This window comes from Sphaeramia orbicularis, chromosome 11 (assembly GCF_902148855.1).
Source record: "Sphaeramia orbicularis chromosome 11, fSphaOr1.1, whole genome shotgun sequence".
NCBI lineage: Eukaryota > Metazoa > Chordata > Actinopteri > Kurtiformes > Apogonidae > Sphaeramia > Sphaeramia orbicularis.
Genome location: NC_043967.1, coordinates 41,813,553 through 41,833,785, shown reverse-complemented (window position 1 = coordinate 41,833,785; position 20,233 = coordinate 41,813,553). Strand labels below are relative to the sequence as shown.

The 20,233-nt window shown below is 36.4% G+C and overlaps 1 protein-coding gene across 1 annotated transcript in view; it reads right to left on the bottom strand.

Annotated features, from left to right (window-relative positions):
• Positions 1 to 20,233, bottom strand: part of nudcd1 (NudC domain containing 1) — a 106,989-nt gene that overhangs the window by 37,368 nt on the left and 49,388 nt on the right. Inside the window, exons 7-8 of the mRNA XM_030147011.1 lie at positions 8,550 to 8,694; positions 5,684 to 5,809 (exon numbers count right to left, since the gene is read on the bottom strand). Coding sequence (XP_030002871.1) covers positions 5,684 to 5,809; positions 8,550 to 8,694 — 271 coding nt within the window. The remainder of the gene's footprint in view (positions 1 to 5,683; positions 5,810 to 8,549; positions 8,695 to 20,233) is intronic.

The window sequence follows — 20,233 nt, the reverse complement described above, 5'->3', positions numbered from 1 at the left end:
CCACTGACACTGGAGGACACTCAGTATCAAACAGAAACAGTGAAGGGGTAGACGGTGATTCTGAGCTACTGGAGAAAACAACAGTACAACATGGAGACCTCTGTTCAAAGGGACTCCCATTCCAAGTCAACAACAACAACCCAATCATTCTTATTTCTGCTTGACTTGCTTCCTAACCTTCACGTGCTCCTGCTCCGTGGCAGCTCATTTCATTATTTCCACAGATGATGGAACATGTTTGTTTACAGAGAACAGCCTGTGGGGCACCCTGGTGGCTCACATGTAGAGCACATACAACATAACCCCAGGCCTTCACACACTGATCGGATTGATTTCTGGCTTCCCATCATCCCTCCGTCTCTATACTATCTCTATATAACGTCAAAACATACAGCATGTCTTGATGACAACCTGAACGCTAACAATCTGCAGAAAAACACTGACACACAAACTTGGATTCCTCAGTAGTCATGCTTTTTCTTGTTATGTTTTTCCTTTTTGATACCAGGAATAGAACTGTGCCGTGCTCACTTTTATCTGTGTTCTATCTGATTCTGGTGATGCACTTTACGTCTCTATGCAACTTCTTTCCAACCAGACTCATATTAAGTTGCACAACACTAACCAATGAATCCGTTGTATGGTTTTTACAACCAGATACAAAATACATAGGTTGCTATTTACTGTCAATGCATTGTTAGGAAAGCTGCCTAATTGTATATATAGTCTCTTGTCCTATCATAGCATCTATAACACTAGATCTACTTCTATTTTTTTTTTTTTTTTTTCTTCCAGTGATGCCAGTATGAGGTTAGAATACGCCCCCATCCTTTAACCCTTTCATGCACAGTGGTCACTACAGTCAAGCCCGGATTAACCATATGGGCAACTGGGCAATTGCCCAGGGGCCCGTGACCTCTGAAGGGCCCTGGGTAGCTCGGGCATAACGAAAATATCTGGTTATCTTTTGCTTATAAATGAAACTGTCCGCTGCCCGGAGCCATTGCACTGCACAGAAACCCTGCTCCTGCTGTCTGTGACCGTGAGCTGAGACCCTCTCCTCATTGGTCAGTCCAAAAAGCGAATTAGCGGTGACGCGAATCAACGTGCGTGCACTGAGCGGGATGTGAGACGTCAAGAACTACGCGACATACGCGAATCAAAACATTGCAAACATGGAGAAGCAGCTAAGTGGGAGCGCCAAACGAAATTAAAAAAGGAGAGGGACATTAAAAACGGTTTTAAAGATGGTTTTCCAGATGTTTATAGTATTTAGTATATGTAGTATTTAGTATTAAAATGTTTAACCCTTGCCTTGACATGCCTTGAATTGTGATGTGTTTTCTGTTTAAAAGTTAAACTGGGACCAAAATGTTTATTTTAGCAGATTATACTGCATTATATTTTTTCCTTGTGGTGGCTTCATGAAAATGTTGAGATATGTTTATTGTTGAGAGAAAGCAGATTTCAAGATGTTTACATTGCACTTACTTTAACTCTCTTGTTGAATTCTGAGGTGACAAGGGGATTTCTGTTTAAAATTCATATCAGATTATGTTTGTGTTTTGTCTGTGGGCGTTTTCTGACAATTCAATACATTTGTGTCGGCAAAAAGTGTTCTTAAATAAATACTGGATACTTTGGAAATGGTTTCTTATTTATTTTTGTGAAAATGGAGGACACTTCCCTCTCTTTCTAATGTAGTGGATCAATTTTAGATTATACTGATGCTAATGTGTTTTGTTTTCATATCATCATATGCAAGTGAGTGGCCTTGACAAGAGGCTATAGTGGTGCACTTGTAGTTCTACGAGCATTTACACATTTGTACATCAGAATGCATTTGATGATAGTTAGATATTGAAGTATGGGGTATATTTACATATATTCCTGGAACTTATTCTGTATTTTGCCAGATTATAGGGATCCTGGGGTTGTGATGATGGGGCCCTTGAATATTGTTGCCCAGGGTACAATGAAGTGTTAATCTGGCCCTGCTACAGTGGACAGTTCTTCTCCAGCTGTTCTCTTGTATATTCATGGATTTTGTTGTTTTAGTTTCATATCAGCCAACACAGTGGACGCTTATGCACCATCCCATACACTGACATTGAAAACATTACTGCAACTTTACTGTTTTTGATAAACCTGATCTAACATGTTCGAGTGTAAATCAATTCCTTGTTAGACTGTAATTAACAACAAAAGGTTTTTTTTTGGCATATTATGTCCATGAAGTGAGTAATGACTAGTATTAGAGTACACTACAAACAAAAAGTTAAGGACATTTTTTTTTTTTTTTGGTCATTTTTGCCATTTGTAAATAAAACTACAGTCTACTCTCATTAAACCGCCCGCCGTTATACCGCCATTTTCGCTCACCGCCGACCAAAACCATTGCACAAAAATCCCCAATGCATTATTCTATTAGCTACCGCCATTTCCGCCTATCGCCATCCGCCAGCCCAGTTCCATGCACAAACAACACTTATACCATTGATTTCCCGACCGTTATACCGCCAGCGTGATTGCCATCGAGTACACATAAATTTTAACAATGCACTGAAACAAACGTGCCAGACGCTGATCGCGACAAGCTACGAGTAGGTCTACGGAACGGCCACCGTTCATTTATCGCAGAACGCTCAGTAGGTCAGGATGTCGGGAAGAGGACGTCGGATTATGCCAAAGCCTCAAGATGATGGGGTGTCATTTCCCGACACGGTATAATAATGCTTAAAATGTTTCCCCACTTTAAATGATCCCTTACAACATAACAGAATCAAGATTTATTTAGAAACGCAATTAGAACGGGTTAACGGGGGCAGCATAGACATCATATAGTAAAGACATGCACATTATGGACGCAACCCGTTGTAACGCCATTTTCGCTATACCGCCAATTTGGCTGTGAACGGAAGTTGGCGGTATAACGAGAGTAGACTGTATGTCTGGTTATTTTAAAAAAAAAGGTGTTTTAATTCAATTCATACACAAAAAAGTAAAAAGCATTGTGCAAGAATCCCAACTGAAAAAAAACAGCCCAAAAATGAAAAATATCCATAACTTTTTGTTTGTAGTGTATGTTAAAATGTGAGAAAACACCAAATTAGCAGCATCTAATGTTTTTATTTCATAGATTTCACACAGTATATCAGTAAATACATGTTTCTTTGCTTTAAAAATTAAACACATGGTGTCCAGCTTGGTGGATATTTTTGCAACTCCATGAAAAATAGCTTCATTAAAAAAAAAAAAAAAAAAAAAAATCACATTGTTTTTTTAATGCCCAAAGAGGAATAAAGAAAAAAAAAATCTTGATTAATATTCTCATAATTAATGCATGAAATGGTTAATACTGCATTTTACTGCATCACAGAAATACGTGTCTATTAAGATTACAACCATTTATGGATATTTCTTCTATAGTCTATGACTCTTTTTTTAATTTCTGTAATGGTCTTGTACAAATGGCAGGTTTCTTGCTGCCATTTTGACCAGTATTCCCTGAAAGAGGAGATCTCACTGCAAAAAACAAAATCTTACAAAGGGCTGGATCTATCAAAGGTTTGCATGCATTAAAACGTGTGCAAACTCATCGCACATGCAAAAAAAAAATGTACAAGCTCATTTACTAACAGTGCACAATAAGGGTTGCGTCTTTCAAAGGTGCAAATTAGCGCGTCTGATCCAGTTAGTACATTTGCCACAATGAATATGCAATCTGGGGCGTTTACACACAGTTGTGCATGTGCTGGGAGAAGAAAATGTAAATATATTAATTTAGCACGTGCAAAGTGATTTATCAAACCCGAAAGCAATTTTGCTGATAGAAACTGCATCTATATTTAACACATCTCAAAAGGAGGTGCAAACGGTTTGGATGCGTAATTGCGCACACATGGAAGTGGTTAGGGGACATCGAAATGATGAAACGAGATGCAGAGAACGCATTTTTCACCCTTGTGTGAACATTTTTGGAGTGACGGGAGAAAAAATAACTGAGACGTATGCACACCCCCCCACACAAACTTTGTGGGACTCTTCCACTCCTGATGATTGTGATTAAAAATATGCACCGACATTAGGCTACAGTGTACACACACACACACACACCTTTGAAATGGAAAAATAAATGAATGAATGAGTCATGCAATACCTTCTATGACAAAACTCCTCCAACGTCACATTTCCGTGCGTCTGGATCATTCACTCACTGTTCCCATTAGTGCTGGTGTATCCCAGAGCAGTTTCTACAGCGTATTGTCTCCAGTAGCACACACAAAACCCTCATTTAAATAGGGCGGTCTCCAAGACTTTGCACCTGTTGTAATTTGTGCAAGCAACCTTTGTAAATCACCCGCAAACCGTGGTCACACCCCACACGAAAAATTCTAGATGTAAGTCTATTTTTCTAATTTCTAGTCAAAATATCTCATCACACTTAAAATAAGACATGATCGCCTAAAGAGTAAATTTTCACTGAGATATAAAACTTATTTTCAGACAATAGATCTTGAAAATCTTATTTCAAGAAATCTCACCAAGATCATTTTCACTAGTTCCACTCAGATTTTTTTTTTTTCTCCTAAATTCAAGATTTTTTTTGCTTAATTCAATTTTTTTTTTTACTTATTTCAAGCAAAAATTCTGCCAATGGAACAAGTGAAAATTATCTTGGTGAGATTTCTTGAAATGAGATTTTCAAGATCTATTGTCTAAAAATAACTTCTTATATGTCACTGAAAAGTTACTCTTTAGGTGATTATGTCTTCTTTTAAGTATGATGAGATATTTTGACTAGAAATGACAAAAATACACTTGGTAAGATTTGGATTTTCGCAGCGCTTGTATCTCCATGGGATCTTCCAAGTTAAATAAAGGATCAATAAGCCTATAATTATGCGCTAGTGAAGACATAATTATGAAAATTTTATTCCATCTCTGCAGTTTGAACCCCCTAAATCCCTCTGATCTTAAATAATGGATATTTTACAACAGGAAAGCATCAAATCTTAACATTTTATTTGCTTCAACCGGCAAAAACTATTAACCCAAACATAGCTGTGCACTGTTATTACTTGCTGTAGATGTCATTTTAGTTACATTATGAATGTAACAATGTTGTTTTCTCTTCTATCTGTCAGGGAATGGTCTGAAACCTCCAGCAAAGTAACAATGAATTCAGCTTTTTTGATGCAAATCAGATTATGGTAATATTTTTTTTTCTCCTTCTGTCATGCATGACAATGACAAAGTAGATAAATAGGATTAAATCTGACTCTTCAGATGTACCACACCTTGACAGAAACTTCTAACCTGTTGCTTTCAATTTGCAGGATAGGAATATGTTAACACAAGTGTTTATAAAAATAGATATCCTGTACAGGGGTTCAGCCTCTTGCTAATCAAGTTACAAGGAGGGGAGATGGAAATAAGGTGTGTGCCTCTTTGGTCAAGTGGCTTGTTACGGGCTAAGGCCAGCGCCGGCTCATTCGCCGGAGGCAGGGCTGAATAAAATCGTGCTCTTATAGAGGCAGCGAGTATCAGATAGCTGATAGCACCCTTGAGAGGAATGAGGGATGGAAAGAGATGGCCGAAAATGTTAAATATGAGGGCTCGTGGTTTAAGGACTGGCAAATGATGAAAGTGTTTACGAGGAAAGGGGAGAGGAGTTACTTACCACCTGAGTGGGTTTGAGCGATTGTCCATCAAAGTGTGTGAGGCTGGAGCTGTCCTCTGGGAACCCATCACAGTCCTCCAGCTCCTGAGAGTTACAAGAGGGCTTGTCCCTGTCAGGGTTCCCATTCTGGGGAGGAACAGAATACGACAGAAGCAATGGGTACACTTGTTTTGCATTTATTAACATGTAAAAAGCTTGCTTCGCCTGCGTCTCAAGTGGGCCCAGATGATGCTAATGAAAGGTGAAAGTGAGAGAAAGTGGCTAAAAATGCTGTCAAACACAAGACTGAGGCAGACTCTAGAGACCATGGTGTGATGATATAAGCGGTGTGTGTGTGGTGTTGTAGACCGAGAGAAGAGGAGGGCTCAGAGCTACTGAAGGGGAAAGCGGTGGAGATAAGGAGCCTCTAGGAAAGGAAGGGATGCTACAATCCTAAAACCGGTTTAATGAAAGAAAAAGGTATGTGAGGTCAACGGAAACGCCGTGAGCGAGCAAAGGCAGATTCACTGAAATGTTATGTTTTGATTGTTTAAACATATATTAAGGAAAGATTCAACACTGCAGTAATTAAAAACGAGGTTAGCCCAAAAGGTTAGGCCTCAAGACAATATGAGCTCTGGATCTATTCACAGTTTTCAGTCATGTGACCTGAGCAAAAACCAACACCAAGCCATGAGTATTTGGATTACCTCTCAAATAAAGAAATACAGAAGTGGTTTTTGCAGGTTTTCATATTTTGCAAGCCACATATTCTGTAGCACTTTGAGATTCTGCTGAATGAAAAGTGCTTTATAAATGCAATTTATAATAACAACAACAACAATAATAATAATAATAATAATAATAATAATAATAATAATAATAATAATAATGATAATAATAACTAGAAGCACTCGGAGAGCGCAGACCTCCGCCAAGGCTGATCAGTGGCCCCCCCTGTGGGCCCCCCCACCCCCGATCACCACCAAAATTTAATCATTTCTTCCTTATCCCATTTCCAACAAACCCTGAAAATTTCATCCAAATCTGTCCATAACTTTTTGAGTTATGTTGCACACTAACGGACAGACAAACAAACAAACAAACAAACAAACAGACAAACAAACAAACAAACCCTGGCAAAAACATAACCTCCTTGACGGAGGTAATAATAATAATAATAATAATAACAATAATAACAACAACAACAATTATTATTATTATTATTATTATTATTATTATTATTGTTATTATTATTATTGTTGTTATGCACAGCACCTGCCACAGTATTTTAATGATAAAAACAGCAAAGTCCCCACCAGAGCCCCCAAATATTTACATAAGCATCATGTATACAGGAAATAATATGGAGAAAGACCTTCCTCTGCACTGCCTCCCAGGTGAAAACTTAAGATTTTGTCATTTACCAGTCTCTTTTAGTGCGATACAACAAGAAGATATAGAGAATATGTGAATAAATATATGCAACCTGGCCAAAAAAATAAATAAAAAATTAGCCTTCAGCTTAAATATGGCGTGCATTAACTGTGGCATCATTTCAATAATCTTTGTAAAATGTATTTATTTCCATTGTTTCTTGGACACATAATGTTGATGAACTTGAACCTGATCAACAAATTCAACCCTAGATCATAACATTGCCTCCACAGGCTTGTACTGCAGGTGCTAGGCATGATGGGTAATCCCTTCATTTGCCTTCCTTCTCACTCTGACATGTCTGGAACAAAGTCAGTCTGGACTCATCAGACCACATGACCTTTTTCCATTAACACACGTTCCAAACTTTTTGCTCTCTACAAACTGATGGTTGTTTAAGAAATGAGAAGCTACTCACTGCATTAGCTTGTCGCAGCTGAAATATATTACTAGTGTAGTAATTATCCAATAGAAGGATCTTGCATATTTGCTTAGTTAAAACCAGGTGGGGACTTTTTTTGGCCAGACCTAAACGTCATTATTAAGGGTGGCCTCTGATCATATAAATAAAAGTAGCCTAAAAAATAATGTTTGGCATATGCACATCATTTTTTTTTATTTCATTGTACATATGTATAATGACAATAAAGGCATTCTATTCTATTCTATTCTATTCTATTCTATTCTATTCTATTCTATTCTATTCTATTCTATTATTTTGTATCAAACACCTCCAGACATATTAAGGGCAAAGGGAGACTGCAATAAATATGTGACATTTTGGTCTGCAGAACTGTTTTTTTTTCAGGATTTATTGTTGCTAAACATTTTTAATACATATTTTCTGTATATTCCAGGTATATCTTGATACAGAGACTGAGAAATACATGTGTGGTCATTATATCTTGGTAAAAGAACAAACCTAACGGTGGTATAAGACTTCTGCACAGTACTGCACTTGTATACCATTTCACTACCACCTGAATGGGTTAATAATTTTGTAGTTCAAGAGTTGAAGCACAAGATATTCTTCGTAGTCGGAGCAAAGGTGAGGGATGAAGAGCTAACGTTAGCGAGATATTGAACAGTGATTTATAGGTTAAGAGTTTCAGGATCACTGTAGTCAGCACTTTACAGCAGTACAGAAGAGGGAGTAAGAGTTGGGCAAAGTAAACACATTATCGTATTGCACAATATATTTTAGCCCAAATATTCATCAATTTAGCACCTCTGCTCATACTAAGTTATTGCCTGTAATAATACAAATCAGTGAGCAGGTCTTCTTCATGCCATTTTTTTGACTGGAGGCATTTAACTTCCTTCACTTTTCGCCTGAAATCAGGTACCAGTAGAACATACCATGACACAGTGTGCACACATAGGTTTTTGATCTAATGACACCGCTGGTTCAACAGACTGCACATATTATTGAAGTTAAAGGTGGTCTCACCAGATCTTCAGAGGTGAGGTGGGTCAGTCTTTCATGAATGAGGGCAGCCTGCTCATCACTCATCACATACTCTCCTCTTCTGTCGCCCATCACCAGCTCAGGCCACATCGGTCCCTCACTGCGCTTCTGCAAGGTCACCTCCAGACTACAAACACACGTGTACAATAAACATGTAAAAATGTTCTCCATGTTCTACTTTACAGAAGAGAAGAAAAAGAAGACAAGTGAGAAGCATATGGGTCTGATCAAGCGAAAGTGATCATCAATTTGCACACATCATTTATGAAGTGGGCTCATTTTTTAGCAAAAGATCTCTATTTCATAGAACTGTTATTTTTTTTTTAAATACCACTTCCACAGTATAGGAGAAGTTCCCAACCTTCTGCTAGGCTGCATTAAATTAACAAAAAGACATGCAAAAGAATGTCTATTACTTTGAGAAATTAAAATTCTGAATGATGAAGTTTGTGAATTCATACGCTGGCCACATTTAAAAAGACTACTCTTGAACTGTTACCGAGAAATTACTCTTTATTTGTAATTTATCTATATCACTATGGACCAGCACAAGTTGTAAACAACACTGTGGTAGTATTAAATACATTAAACTAGAAGCACTCGGAGAGCGCAGACCTCCGCCAAGGCTGATCAGTGGCCCCCCCCCGTGGGCCCCCCCACGCCAAGGAGGTTATGTTTTTGCCAGGGTTTGTTTGTTTGTTTGTCTGTTTGTTTGTCTGTCTGTTAGTGTGCAACATAACTCAAAAAGTTATGGACAGATTTTGATGAAATTTTCAGGGTTTGTTGGAAATGGGCCCCCCCGTGGGCCCCCCCACCCCCGATCACCACCAAAATTTAATCATTTCTTCCTTATCCCATTTCCAACAAACCCTGAAAATTTCATCCAAATCTGTCCATAACTTTTTGAGTTATGTTGCACACTAACAGACAGACAAACAGACAAACAAACAAACCCTGGGAAAAACATAACCTCCTTGGTGGAGGTAATAAAGTATTGTGATTATATCTGGCTTGTTGTTTTAAAAAAATAAGTCAACATTTTGGGTGATGTATACAATGGTAAAGAGTCGTCCACGTGTTACTATGGCAACCTGTCCACATGTTACCACATTCTCACGTCAATAAAACAGAGACTTTTCAATATTCTGCTCCTAAATTTATTTTCAGTGTAGTTGAACATAATATCAAAAACATTTTGTTCTACTTGATATCAATTTCTGTTGATAACAGCATGATTTGAATGTTTGTGTAAACCTTAAAACATTGATTTCCGTTTTAAGTCCACATGTTACCGAGCAGCAATTTTATATTTTTCACCTAAAAGTGAAAAAATTTGTTATACATAATAGTCACTTTTCCATTAACCCTCAAATTGCATGAATATAACTTGCACATCAAAATTTGCCTAATGGAAAAATGACAATTTCACCCAAACTCTCATTTTTCAATTAAAAGTTTTTGTGCTGGCAAGAGGTGGTTTTTCAGGCGTAGAGCAATTGGTATATCATCAAAACTGCAATGGAAAGACCTTTTTCCGCAACTAGAGTCATGTAAAAAAAAACAACAAAAAAAAAAAACAGATGTTGACGAGCGTTACAAGTGCAGAAGAAGAGTTTAACCACCAGCATTGGTCTGTCATCGCACTCCTGCAACTGGTTCACCAGCTATCTAAACAACCGAGTTCAGCAAGTGAAGACTGAAAACATCTTGTCTGACCCTCTCACGATCACTAAAGGGGTGCCCCAAGGCTCCATCCTGGGTCCAACGCTGTTCTCCATCTACATTAACGATGTAGCCAAGAACGCCGGTAACTCCAAGATCCACTTATATGCTGACGATACCATCTTATACTCAGAGGGCCCCTCTCTCCACTCCACAGCATCCACACTACAACTCAGTCTCAGTTCTATCGAGCAGTATTTTCATAGCCTGAATCTTTCCCTCAACACCAAGAAAACCAAATGCATTATTTTTGACCGGAAACATGATTCCACCACTGCCCCTAAAATCCTCTGTGCCAATGGCTCTGAACTGGAGTTTGTGACCTGTTACAAATACCTTGGTCTGTGGTTGGACTCATCCCTCTCCTTCACCACCCACATTAAGCACCTGCAGTCCAAAGTCAAAGCTCCCTTGAGCTTTCTGTATTGGAATTAGACCTCCTTCACCCGTTCAGCTAAACGCTTACTTGTTAAAATGACCATCCTGCCCATATTTGATTATGGTGACACCATCTATAGGATGGCTTCTCGTTCCACCCTCAGCAGACTTGACCCTCTCCACCATTCTGCCATCCGTGTCGCCACAGGCGCTCCTTTTTCCACTCACCACTGTGACCTGTATAACTCAGTTGACTGGACCTCCCTCCACACCAGATGGCTCCGTCACTGGTTCCAGCTCATTTACAAGACCTTACTAAGAAAAACCCCTCTTAACCTCTCCTCCCTTCTTCACCTCTCCCATTCTGCACTCAATCTCAGGTCCAGTAAGCTCATCAAACTCACTATCCCCAAAGCCTGCACTATTTTCAGTCGCAGCGCCTTCCGATTTGCTGCAGCTAATGACTGGAACACTCTACAAAACACCCTCAAACTCACTGTCCTCACATCTCTCACTGTTTTTAAGCAAAACCTGGAACAAATTTTAGTTGACTGTTGCACCTGTTGAGTATTTGTCTTTTACATATCTCACTGTCATTGCTGTAATGTATTTATTTATTAACTATTTGCTTTTGTAATTGTTTAACCTTGTTTTTACTTCTTACTTTTAGCCTCCTCACCCCCTTCCCCTCAAGGAGCCATTACTCTTTGATCAGGCTGCATTTGTAAATAAGAATCTGTTCTTAATTGCTTGCCCGGGTAAAAAAAAAGGTTAAATAAAAAAAACCAAATAAATAAAAAATGACAGTATGTGTGGACACACCAGGAAGCCCAATCATTTTTTAATTTAGTAAAGGCTAGAGGGGGTAATATATAATAATAATGAATATATCTGTAAATCAACACCATATTTATGTTCATTGCCATGTTTATGGAATGACTTCTCGTGTCATCTTGCGCTAATAAATAAACAAATCATTGTATTTGTGATTTAATGGAAAAACCAACATTACACACTTCTGTTTTTTCGACATTTAGTAAATATCGGTAAAGTTTTGCGCAGATGCCCAATGGAAAAGCGACTAATGTTAAAGTGCTTATACATATCCACCCAACTATTTATAATACATGCACATAAGTTATTCTGCTTACATGACACAGACTGTGGAACAGGAAATGTGTCCATGTGTTACCGCTGGATCAGACCCATACATAACATATAAAGTCTAAATCTGTATCTGTAACATTGTAAAGATGCTTTAAGTAAAACATAAAATTGCCAGGGAAAGATGCATTCATGTTATAAACAACTAATCAGTGGCAGTGAAACACAGCAGTGACGAGAAAGGTCAGAGGAGATCTACTTCAGATATTTAGACTAACAGGCTGTGGTTGATGGAGTTTTACACTAGTTAGGCTTCTCAGTATGAAGAAAAAATGCTGTCAAATCTTAATATTTAAAAGCCTCTACAAGACAAGTATCTTCACATTTGTTTCACGGATTTACTATATTATACTAAACCAAATGGAATTCATTAAGATTAAACTGTCTTTAATCCAATGTAACCTTGATAGAAACTGTTCAAACATCCTGATAACTGTTACAATAATAATCAGTTAATGTTGTAGATCTATTTCTGTCATGACTGTTGCTACGTTGTCAAAGCAACGATGCATCTGACAACAAACATTCATTAGCTGCTTCTCCTTGTCTTTCTCTATACAATGTGTTATGTTAAACGACAAATTTAGCACGAGGACGCACACGCCATTATGAGCTCTCTATGTTTCACTAAATGACTGTAAAGGACTCTTTTCATGAGCAGTGTTTGTGGATTCAAGGACTAATACAGTATGCATACTGAATAGGATTGGAATAAATTTCCGTCTTTGTTAGATGTACTTCATGTGCACATTTTGCCCTCAGCTATGTAACATCACATTTCCTGTGTCTGTCAGTAAAAGTAGTGAAAACACAGTGACAATTACACCATTTGCAGCAATGTGGGAATAACAAACGACAGTGCTACTTATTTTCTGACACTGAATCCATCTTGTTCTCTCTTGCTAAACAGTATTAACCCATAAAGACCCAGTGCTACTTTTGTAGCAGTTCCCAAATGATTTTTTCTCTTTATTTAACCTTTCTTATGGGATTTATCACCATTTATTATAATATTATCCTCTGTATTTAGTGTTTTTTCAGTGTAAATTAGGTATTTTCCTATATTTAATCCATTGATCATGTAGATTTTCATTAAAGTTCAGAGTAAATACAAAGGTTATTAGATCAGAAACAGAGAAAACTGAAGAAAAAGTGGCATTTTCAACAAATATATCAATAACTGAACATAAACCAAGCATATCCATCCACTGTCATTTATCCAAATTAATATTTCCCTCTATTTAACATTTCTTAAGTGATTTATCACCATTTATTATAATATTATCCTCTGTATTTAGTGTTTTTTCAGTGTAAATTAGGTATTTTCCTATATTTAATCCACTGATCATGTAGATGTTCATTAAAGTTCAGAGTAAATGCAAAGGTTATTAAATCAGAAAGAGAGAAAGCTGAAGGAAAAGTGGCATTTTCAACAAATATATCAATAACTGAGCATAAACCAAGCGTATCCATCCACTGTCATTTATCCAAATTAATATTTCCCTCTATTTAACATTTCTTAAGTGATTTATCACCATTTATTATAATATTATCCTCAGTATTTAGTGTTTTTTCAGTGTAAATTAGGTATTTTCCTATATTTAATCCACTGATCATGTAGATGTTCATTAAAGTTCAGAGTAAATACAAAGGTTATTAGATCAGAAACAGAGAAAACTGAAGAAAAAGTGGCATTTTCAACAAATATATCAATAACTGAACATAAACCAAGCATATCCATCCACTGTCATTTATCCAAATTAATATTTCCCTCTATTTAACATTTCTTAAGTGATTTATCACCATTTATTATAATATAATCCTCTGTATTTAGTGTTTTTTCAGTGTAAATTAGGTATTTTCCTATATTTAATCCACTGATCATGTAGATGTTCATTAAAGTTCAGAGTAAATACAAAGGTTATTAGATCAGAAACAGAGAAAACTGAAGAAAAAGTGGCCCTTTCAAAAAATATATCAATAACTGAGCATAAACCAAGCGTATCCATCCACTGTCATTTATCCAAATTAATATTTCTCTCTATTTAACACTTCTTAAGTGATTTATCACCATTTATTACATTATCCTCTCCATTTTGCATTTTTTCCCAGTGAAAATCAGGTATTTTCCTATATTTATTTTACTGATCATGTACTTAAATCATGCTGCTGAGATTCCATTTTGAGGGTTATCATACCAAAAACAGAGAAAACTCGAGAAAAAGTGACTTTTTCAGTATTATCATCATTACCTAAACATAAACCAAGCGTCTCCATCCACTGTCATTTATCAAATTTCATGGGTTTTACTGATGAATCACTGTTTGAAGAGGATCACTGTGTTTCCATGGAAACTATGGAGCCTCTGAACATCCAAATGGGTCATATCTGATGGCCATGAAAAGATGACAAACTGTATTTTACACCAATTATTTACATGTATTGGTAGGATTAGTGGATCAACAGGTATTAAACATTTTATTACCTCCGCCAAGGAGGTCATGTTTTTGTCGGCGTTGGTTTGCCTGTCTGTCTGTCTGTCTGTCTGTGTGCAAGAAAAAAAGTTAAGGACGGATTTGGATGAAAATTTCAGGAAATGTTGATACTGGCACAAGGAACAAATGATTAAATTTTGGTGGTGATTGGGGGTAGGGAGGCTACTGATCTGCCTTGGCAGAGGTCTGCGCTCTATCAGTGCATTTCTTGAAAAGACAGCGCAGACCTCCACCAAGACAGATCAGTGCTCCCCACCACCAAAATTTAATCATTTGTTCCTTGTGCCAGAATCAACATTTCCTGAAAGTTTCATCCAAATCCGCCCAAAAGTTTTTGAGTTATCTTGCTAACAAACAGATGAACAAACAAACCCTCCCCACCCCCACCCCCCGGATCACCACCAAAATTTAATAATTTGTTCCTTCTGCCAGAATCAACATTTCCTGAAAATTTCATCCAAATCCACCCAAAACTTTTTGAGTTATCTTGCTAACAAACAGACGAACAAACAAAAAATCCCCCCTGATCACCACCAAAATTTAATCAGTTGTTCCTTGTGCCAGTATCAACATTTCCTGAAATTTTCATCCAAATCCGGGGCACTGATCTGCCTTGGCGGAGGTCTGCGCTCTCCAAGTGCTTCTAGTATTGGTAGATGATTTTGGTTACCAGTGGTTTTTTTGGTCTTTATGGGTTTAATGGTATAAAGAATCCACAGCTGCAGTTTTAGACAGATAAGATGTAGCACTTTTGATAAATCAAGAAAAAAAGAAAAAAATATCCATGTTAGTGAAGAATCACATGAAATTTAGTAAGTGTGAAAGAAATGATAACTAGACTGCCAAGGCAGATCAGCCCCCACCCCCATCACCACCAAAATTTAATCATTTGTTCCTTGTGCCAGTATCAAAATTTCCTGAAAATTTCATCCAAATCCACCCAAAACTTTTTGAGTTATCTTGCTAACAAACAGACAAAAAAACAAAAAATCCCCCCCGGATCACCACCAAAATTTAATCAGTTGTTCCTTGTGCCAGTATCAACATTTCCTGAAATTTTCATCCAAATCCAGGGCACTGATCTGCCTTGGCGGAGGTCTGCGCTCTCCAAGTTCTTCTAGTATTGGTAGATGATTTTGGTTACCAGTGGTTTTTTTGGTCTTTATGGGTTTAATGGTATAAAGAATCCACAGCTGCAGTTTTAGACGGATAAGATGTAGCACTTTTGATAAATCAAGAAAAAAAGAAAAAAATATCCATGTTAGTGAAGAATCACATGAAATTTTGTAAGTGTGAAAGAAATGATAACTAGACTGCCAAGGCAGATCAGCCCCCCCCCCATCACCACCAAAATTTAATCATTTGTTCCTTGTGCCAGTATCAAAATTTCCTGAAAATCCAACCATAACTTTTTGACTTACCTTGCTAACAGACAAACAAACAGACAGACAGACAAACCCCGATGAAAACATAATTATTGATCAACTTTTATGAAAATGTTAATTGTAAAAACATTGTCACACATATCATCAAACTACTGCTGTGTCAAATCATATTTCCCACGTAACAAATCAATAAATATATGTCATATTACCTTGGGTTTCAATAAAAAGTTTAGGGGGCAAACACAACACCTTTAAGAAACCACATCCGTCTGGTTTGGGAAAGTTTTTAGTTTATATTCTGGACGTCTACTTCTTCAACACATCAACCCGGACAGGTTTTGTCAGCTTCCATATAAAGATGTCAACACGAGGCTTCAGGGGCCGGCGTCACTCATACTCAATTACACTGCTGGAGGTTATGAAACAGGTCTATATATGGGCAACATTGAGAAAATATTAAAAAGACACAAAAGCCAGCTTCTTAATTCAGTTCCGGACGGAGGAAAGCTGGATGGTGCTCAGCTGTCTGCCTGTAAAGAGAATAACTCATTGGTATGGAAAAATATTCTCAATACAAACAATAGGAGATATTTTCTGAGGATATTTTTTTCCGCTGTAAAAAGCCATTTAGATGCAGACAAACACTTTCCCCAGCTTGATTTCCATCCAAACGACACATCTCTAAGTCACTTTGACAACAGATCACACTATGTATTTCGTAGTTCGTTTGGCTCATATCACACATTTTATTTATTCAGCAAATAATACGATTTGTTTGACATACAAGTTGTGGAAAAAAAATTATGAGACCACCCTTGTTTTAATGCCTGGTACAACTAAAGGTACATTTGTTTGGACAAATATAATGATAACAAAAACAAAAAAAAAGCTCATAAGAATTAAATTTCAGAGCTGATATCGATTCATTTTCCATGTTTTCTTGATAATAACCAAAATCACTTCAGTTCTTCCATCGATATCTATGGCATTGTACTGACAAAAACAGTGCTTTTAGGCATTCCATGTTTTATTTTCTGTCTGTTTTAGTCACATGATACACACAGGAGTTAGGACTGGATTGCATAACCCAGGGGTGTCAAACTCATGTTAGTTCAGGGGCCACATACAGCCCAATATGACCTGAAGTGGGCCGGATGATTAAAATAAAAACACAATAATACATAAATAATATCAATTCCAGAATCTGTATGTCTAATTTCTATGTTTTAGATTGAAAAAAGTAAAATTACTCTATACTATCAACATTTTTACACCTACAAAGTATCCTTTAAAAAATGTGGAAAAACATGAACAACCATGACCAAAATTATTATTATTATTATTATTTTTTTTTTAAGTGCAATTTTAACAATTTATGCCATTATTTGGTCTCAGCTTCTTATTTTCACATGTTCATTACAACTTACAGATCACAGTGGATCTACAAATACACAAAACATTTAATAACAGACAGAATATTGGTACAATTACTCTTAATTCTCTTTAGACATTTCAGGTTATTCATATTTGTTCAGGTTTTTCAATTTTTTTTTGTAAAAGGCTAGTCTGTAAATGTTAACACTTTTGTGTAATTTTACTTTTTTTCCCACTAAAACAAAGAGAAAAATTTGCAGTTTTCATTATTTATGGTTTATTATGATAGTATTTTACTGGTCTGAACCACTTGACCTAAAATTATTTTAACATCCTTGATTGCTAATATCTTCAGTGTAATTTTTGCATTTCACTAATTCATCCTGCGGGCTGGACTGGACCCTTTGGCCCCCAGGCCGCATGTTTGACACCCCTGGCATAACCATTGTTTTTGATGACTTTTGATGGTCTAATAATTTTTATGCAACTGTATTTCCTTTTTTTAAAAATTTTATTATGCTTTTTTTTAAAAATAAATTAAAATTTTAAAATGAACGCAGGACTGTGAAGGCCCTTGAAAAATGTCTGTTGCTTCATATCATTTGTTCAAACTGTTTATTTCATTATGATGCAGACCACATTCTTTAACCCTTGAAGACCTAAACAGCAGCTGATCTAAAATGTTTAATAACTGTTGAACCACTAATACGATAAATACATGTAAATAATTCAGGTAAAATACAGATTCTAAGCCTTTTAGCGTGATCAGATATAACTCATTTGGATGTTCAGAGGCTCCAAATTGAACATGGAAACACAGTCATCATCTGCAACATTGATTCACCAATAAAATCCGATACTGAATAAAATAAAATATCAAATTAATTTTCACTTAATGTTATATTCTGTTCACTTAATCTTATATTCTGTTGAAAAACTCACTTTTCTGCTGTTTAGATACAACAACCTTTAAATTCACTCAGCTTTTATGAGCATCGACATGGTCAGCGAATTAAACATAGGAAAACATGAGGTTTTTACTGAAAAATGCAAAATGCAGGGAATAATATTAGAATAAATGGTGAAAATTATTTTAACATCCTTGATTGTTAATATCTTCAGTGTAATTTTTGCGTTTCACTAATTCATCCTGCAGGCTGGATCGGACCCTTTGGCGGGTTGGTTTTGGCCCTCGGGCCGCATGTTTGACACCCCTGGCATAACCATTGTTTTTGATGACTTTTGATGGTCTAATAATTTTTACGCAACTGTATTTCCTGTTTTTAAAATTTTATTTATGCATTTTTTTTTTTTATTAATTAATTAAAATGCAACTGTATTGAGCATTGTAAAGAGGAGTTGATAATATTAGTTGTTTTGTTGTTGTATTTTGTGTTTTTTTGTCTCTCTTTTTTGTGTTGAATAGGTCTGTAGGTTGTTGTATAATTTTGTTTTTTTTTTTTTTGGATTGTGTCTGTGTGGTCCCTTATGTCTAAGTACATGTTTCTGTAAATGTATAATTGGAAAAAAAACAAACAAAAAAAAAAAACAAAACGCAACTGTACTTCCAGATGAAATGGGCAGGAAAGGAACATTTACTATCTGGAGTTACCACCTAACTATTTATCATTAGTAAAAAAAAGCAGAGAAGGACAAAATACCTGCAGGATAAAGACTTGTTTGTCAAGCAGCACTAATGTGAACTGTATTATTTTTATATCCGATGACACAATTCAGTCCTATAATGGTTTATCTGAAAATGAACAGTCTGTGTAACATGCTTCACAGTGGATGGAGTGGAAAATGGGAGGCAGAGGATGTGACTCAGCTCTGACTACAGGTTTAATAGATCCAGTTCTAATGAAAAGTATTCAACGGACTCTGCTTCCATAATAATTTATTGTTTTGGAGTTCACTGCGGATGTAATTAGAGCGTATATTTCTGTTTCTAATTTCAGGTTTTTAGAGGGGTGCTTTCAGATACTGAATAATACACAGCAGAAAAAGACCACAAACATTATTTATTAATGTTTTAAATGTGATCTACCACTTTAATGAGCTCACACACTGACTAAGATAGGAAACTCATTTACTTTTTGTCAGTGACTTGCCTGATGCGACCAGTTTTGGTTATTATTGTATTTGCATACATTTCTAATTTTTTTGTTTCATTATTTTATTTTCATCCTGAATATTGCCTCTGTGATGTTTCTGGTCACGGGGGTTGCATTTGTAATGATTTGGTGAGAATGTGATTTGCAGAATTGCTCCCATCCAGCGTTTGTTGCCGCATTGATAGAATGAGGAATGTGTCTGTTTATTCAATGGCAAACCTCTGTGCATTACTATTTAGGTTCAAATCATCGTCCTCCTTTGGAATGTAATAAAGACAATTATTTTAAAATGAACGCAGGACTGTGAAGGCCCTTGAAAAATGTCTGTTGCTTCATATCATTTGTTCAATTGTTTATTTCATTATGATGCAGACCGCATTCTTTAACCCTTGAAGACCTAAACAGCAGCTGATCTAAAATGTTTAATAACTGTTGAACCACTAATACGATAAATACATGTAAATAATTCAGGTAAAATACAGATTCTAAGCATTTTAGCGTGATCAGATATAACTCATTTGGACGTTCAGAGGCTCCAAATTGAACATGGAAACACAGTCATCATCTGCAACATTGATTCACCAATAAAATCCAATATCGAATGAAATAAAATATCAAATTATTTTTCATTTAATGTTATATTCTGTTCACTTAATCTTATATTCTGTTGAAAAACTCACTTTTCTGCTGTTTAGATATGACAACCTTTAAATTCACTCAGAGCTTTTATGAGCATCTACATGGTCAGTGAATTAAACATAGGAAAACATGAGATTTTTACTGAAAAATGCAAAATGAATAGAATAATAGAATAGAATAAATGGTGATAAACCAGTTATGAATGGTTAAAGGTGGGGTAGGAGATCCTGGAAAACAGTTAGAGCAAGCTACATTTTGAAAAAGTCCAAACCCCTTTCTTCAGATATCCCCCCCAAAGCCACACCTCCAGAGTACTGGATTGTACTCGCACAGGGGGGAGGGGGGAGGGACAAATGGTATTTGAGTTCGATAGACAAATCACCATTCAATTATTT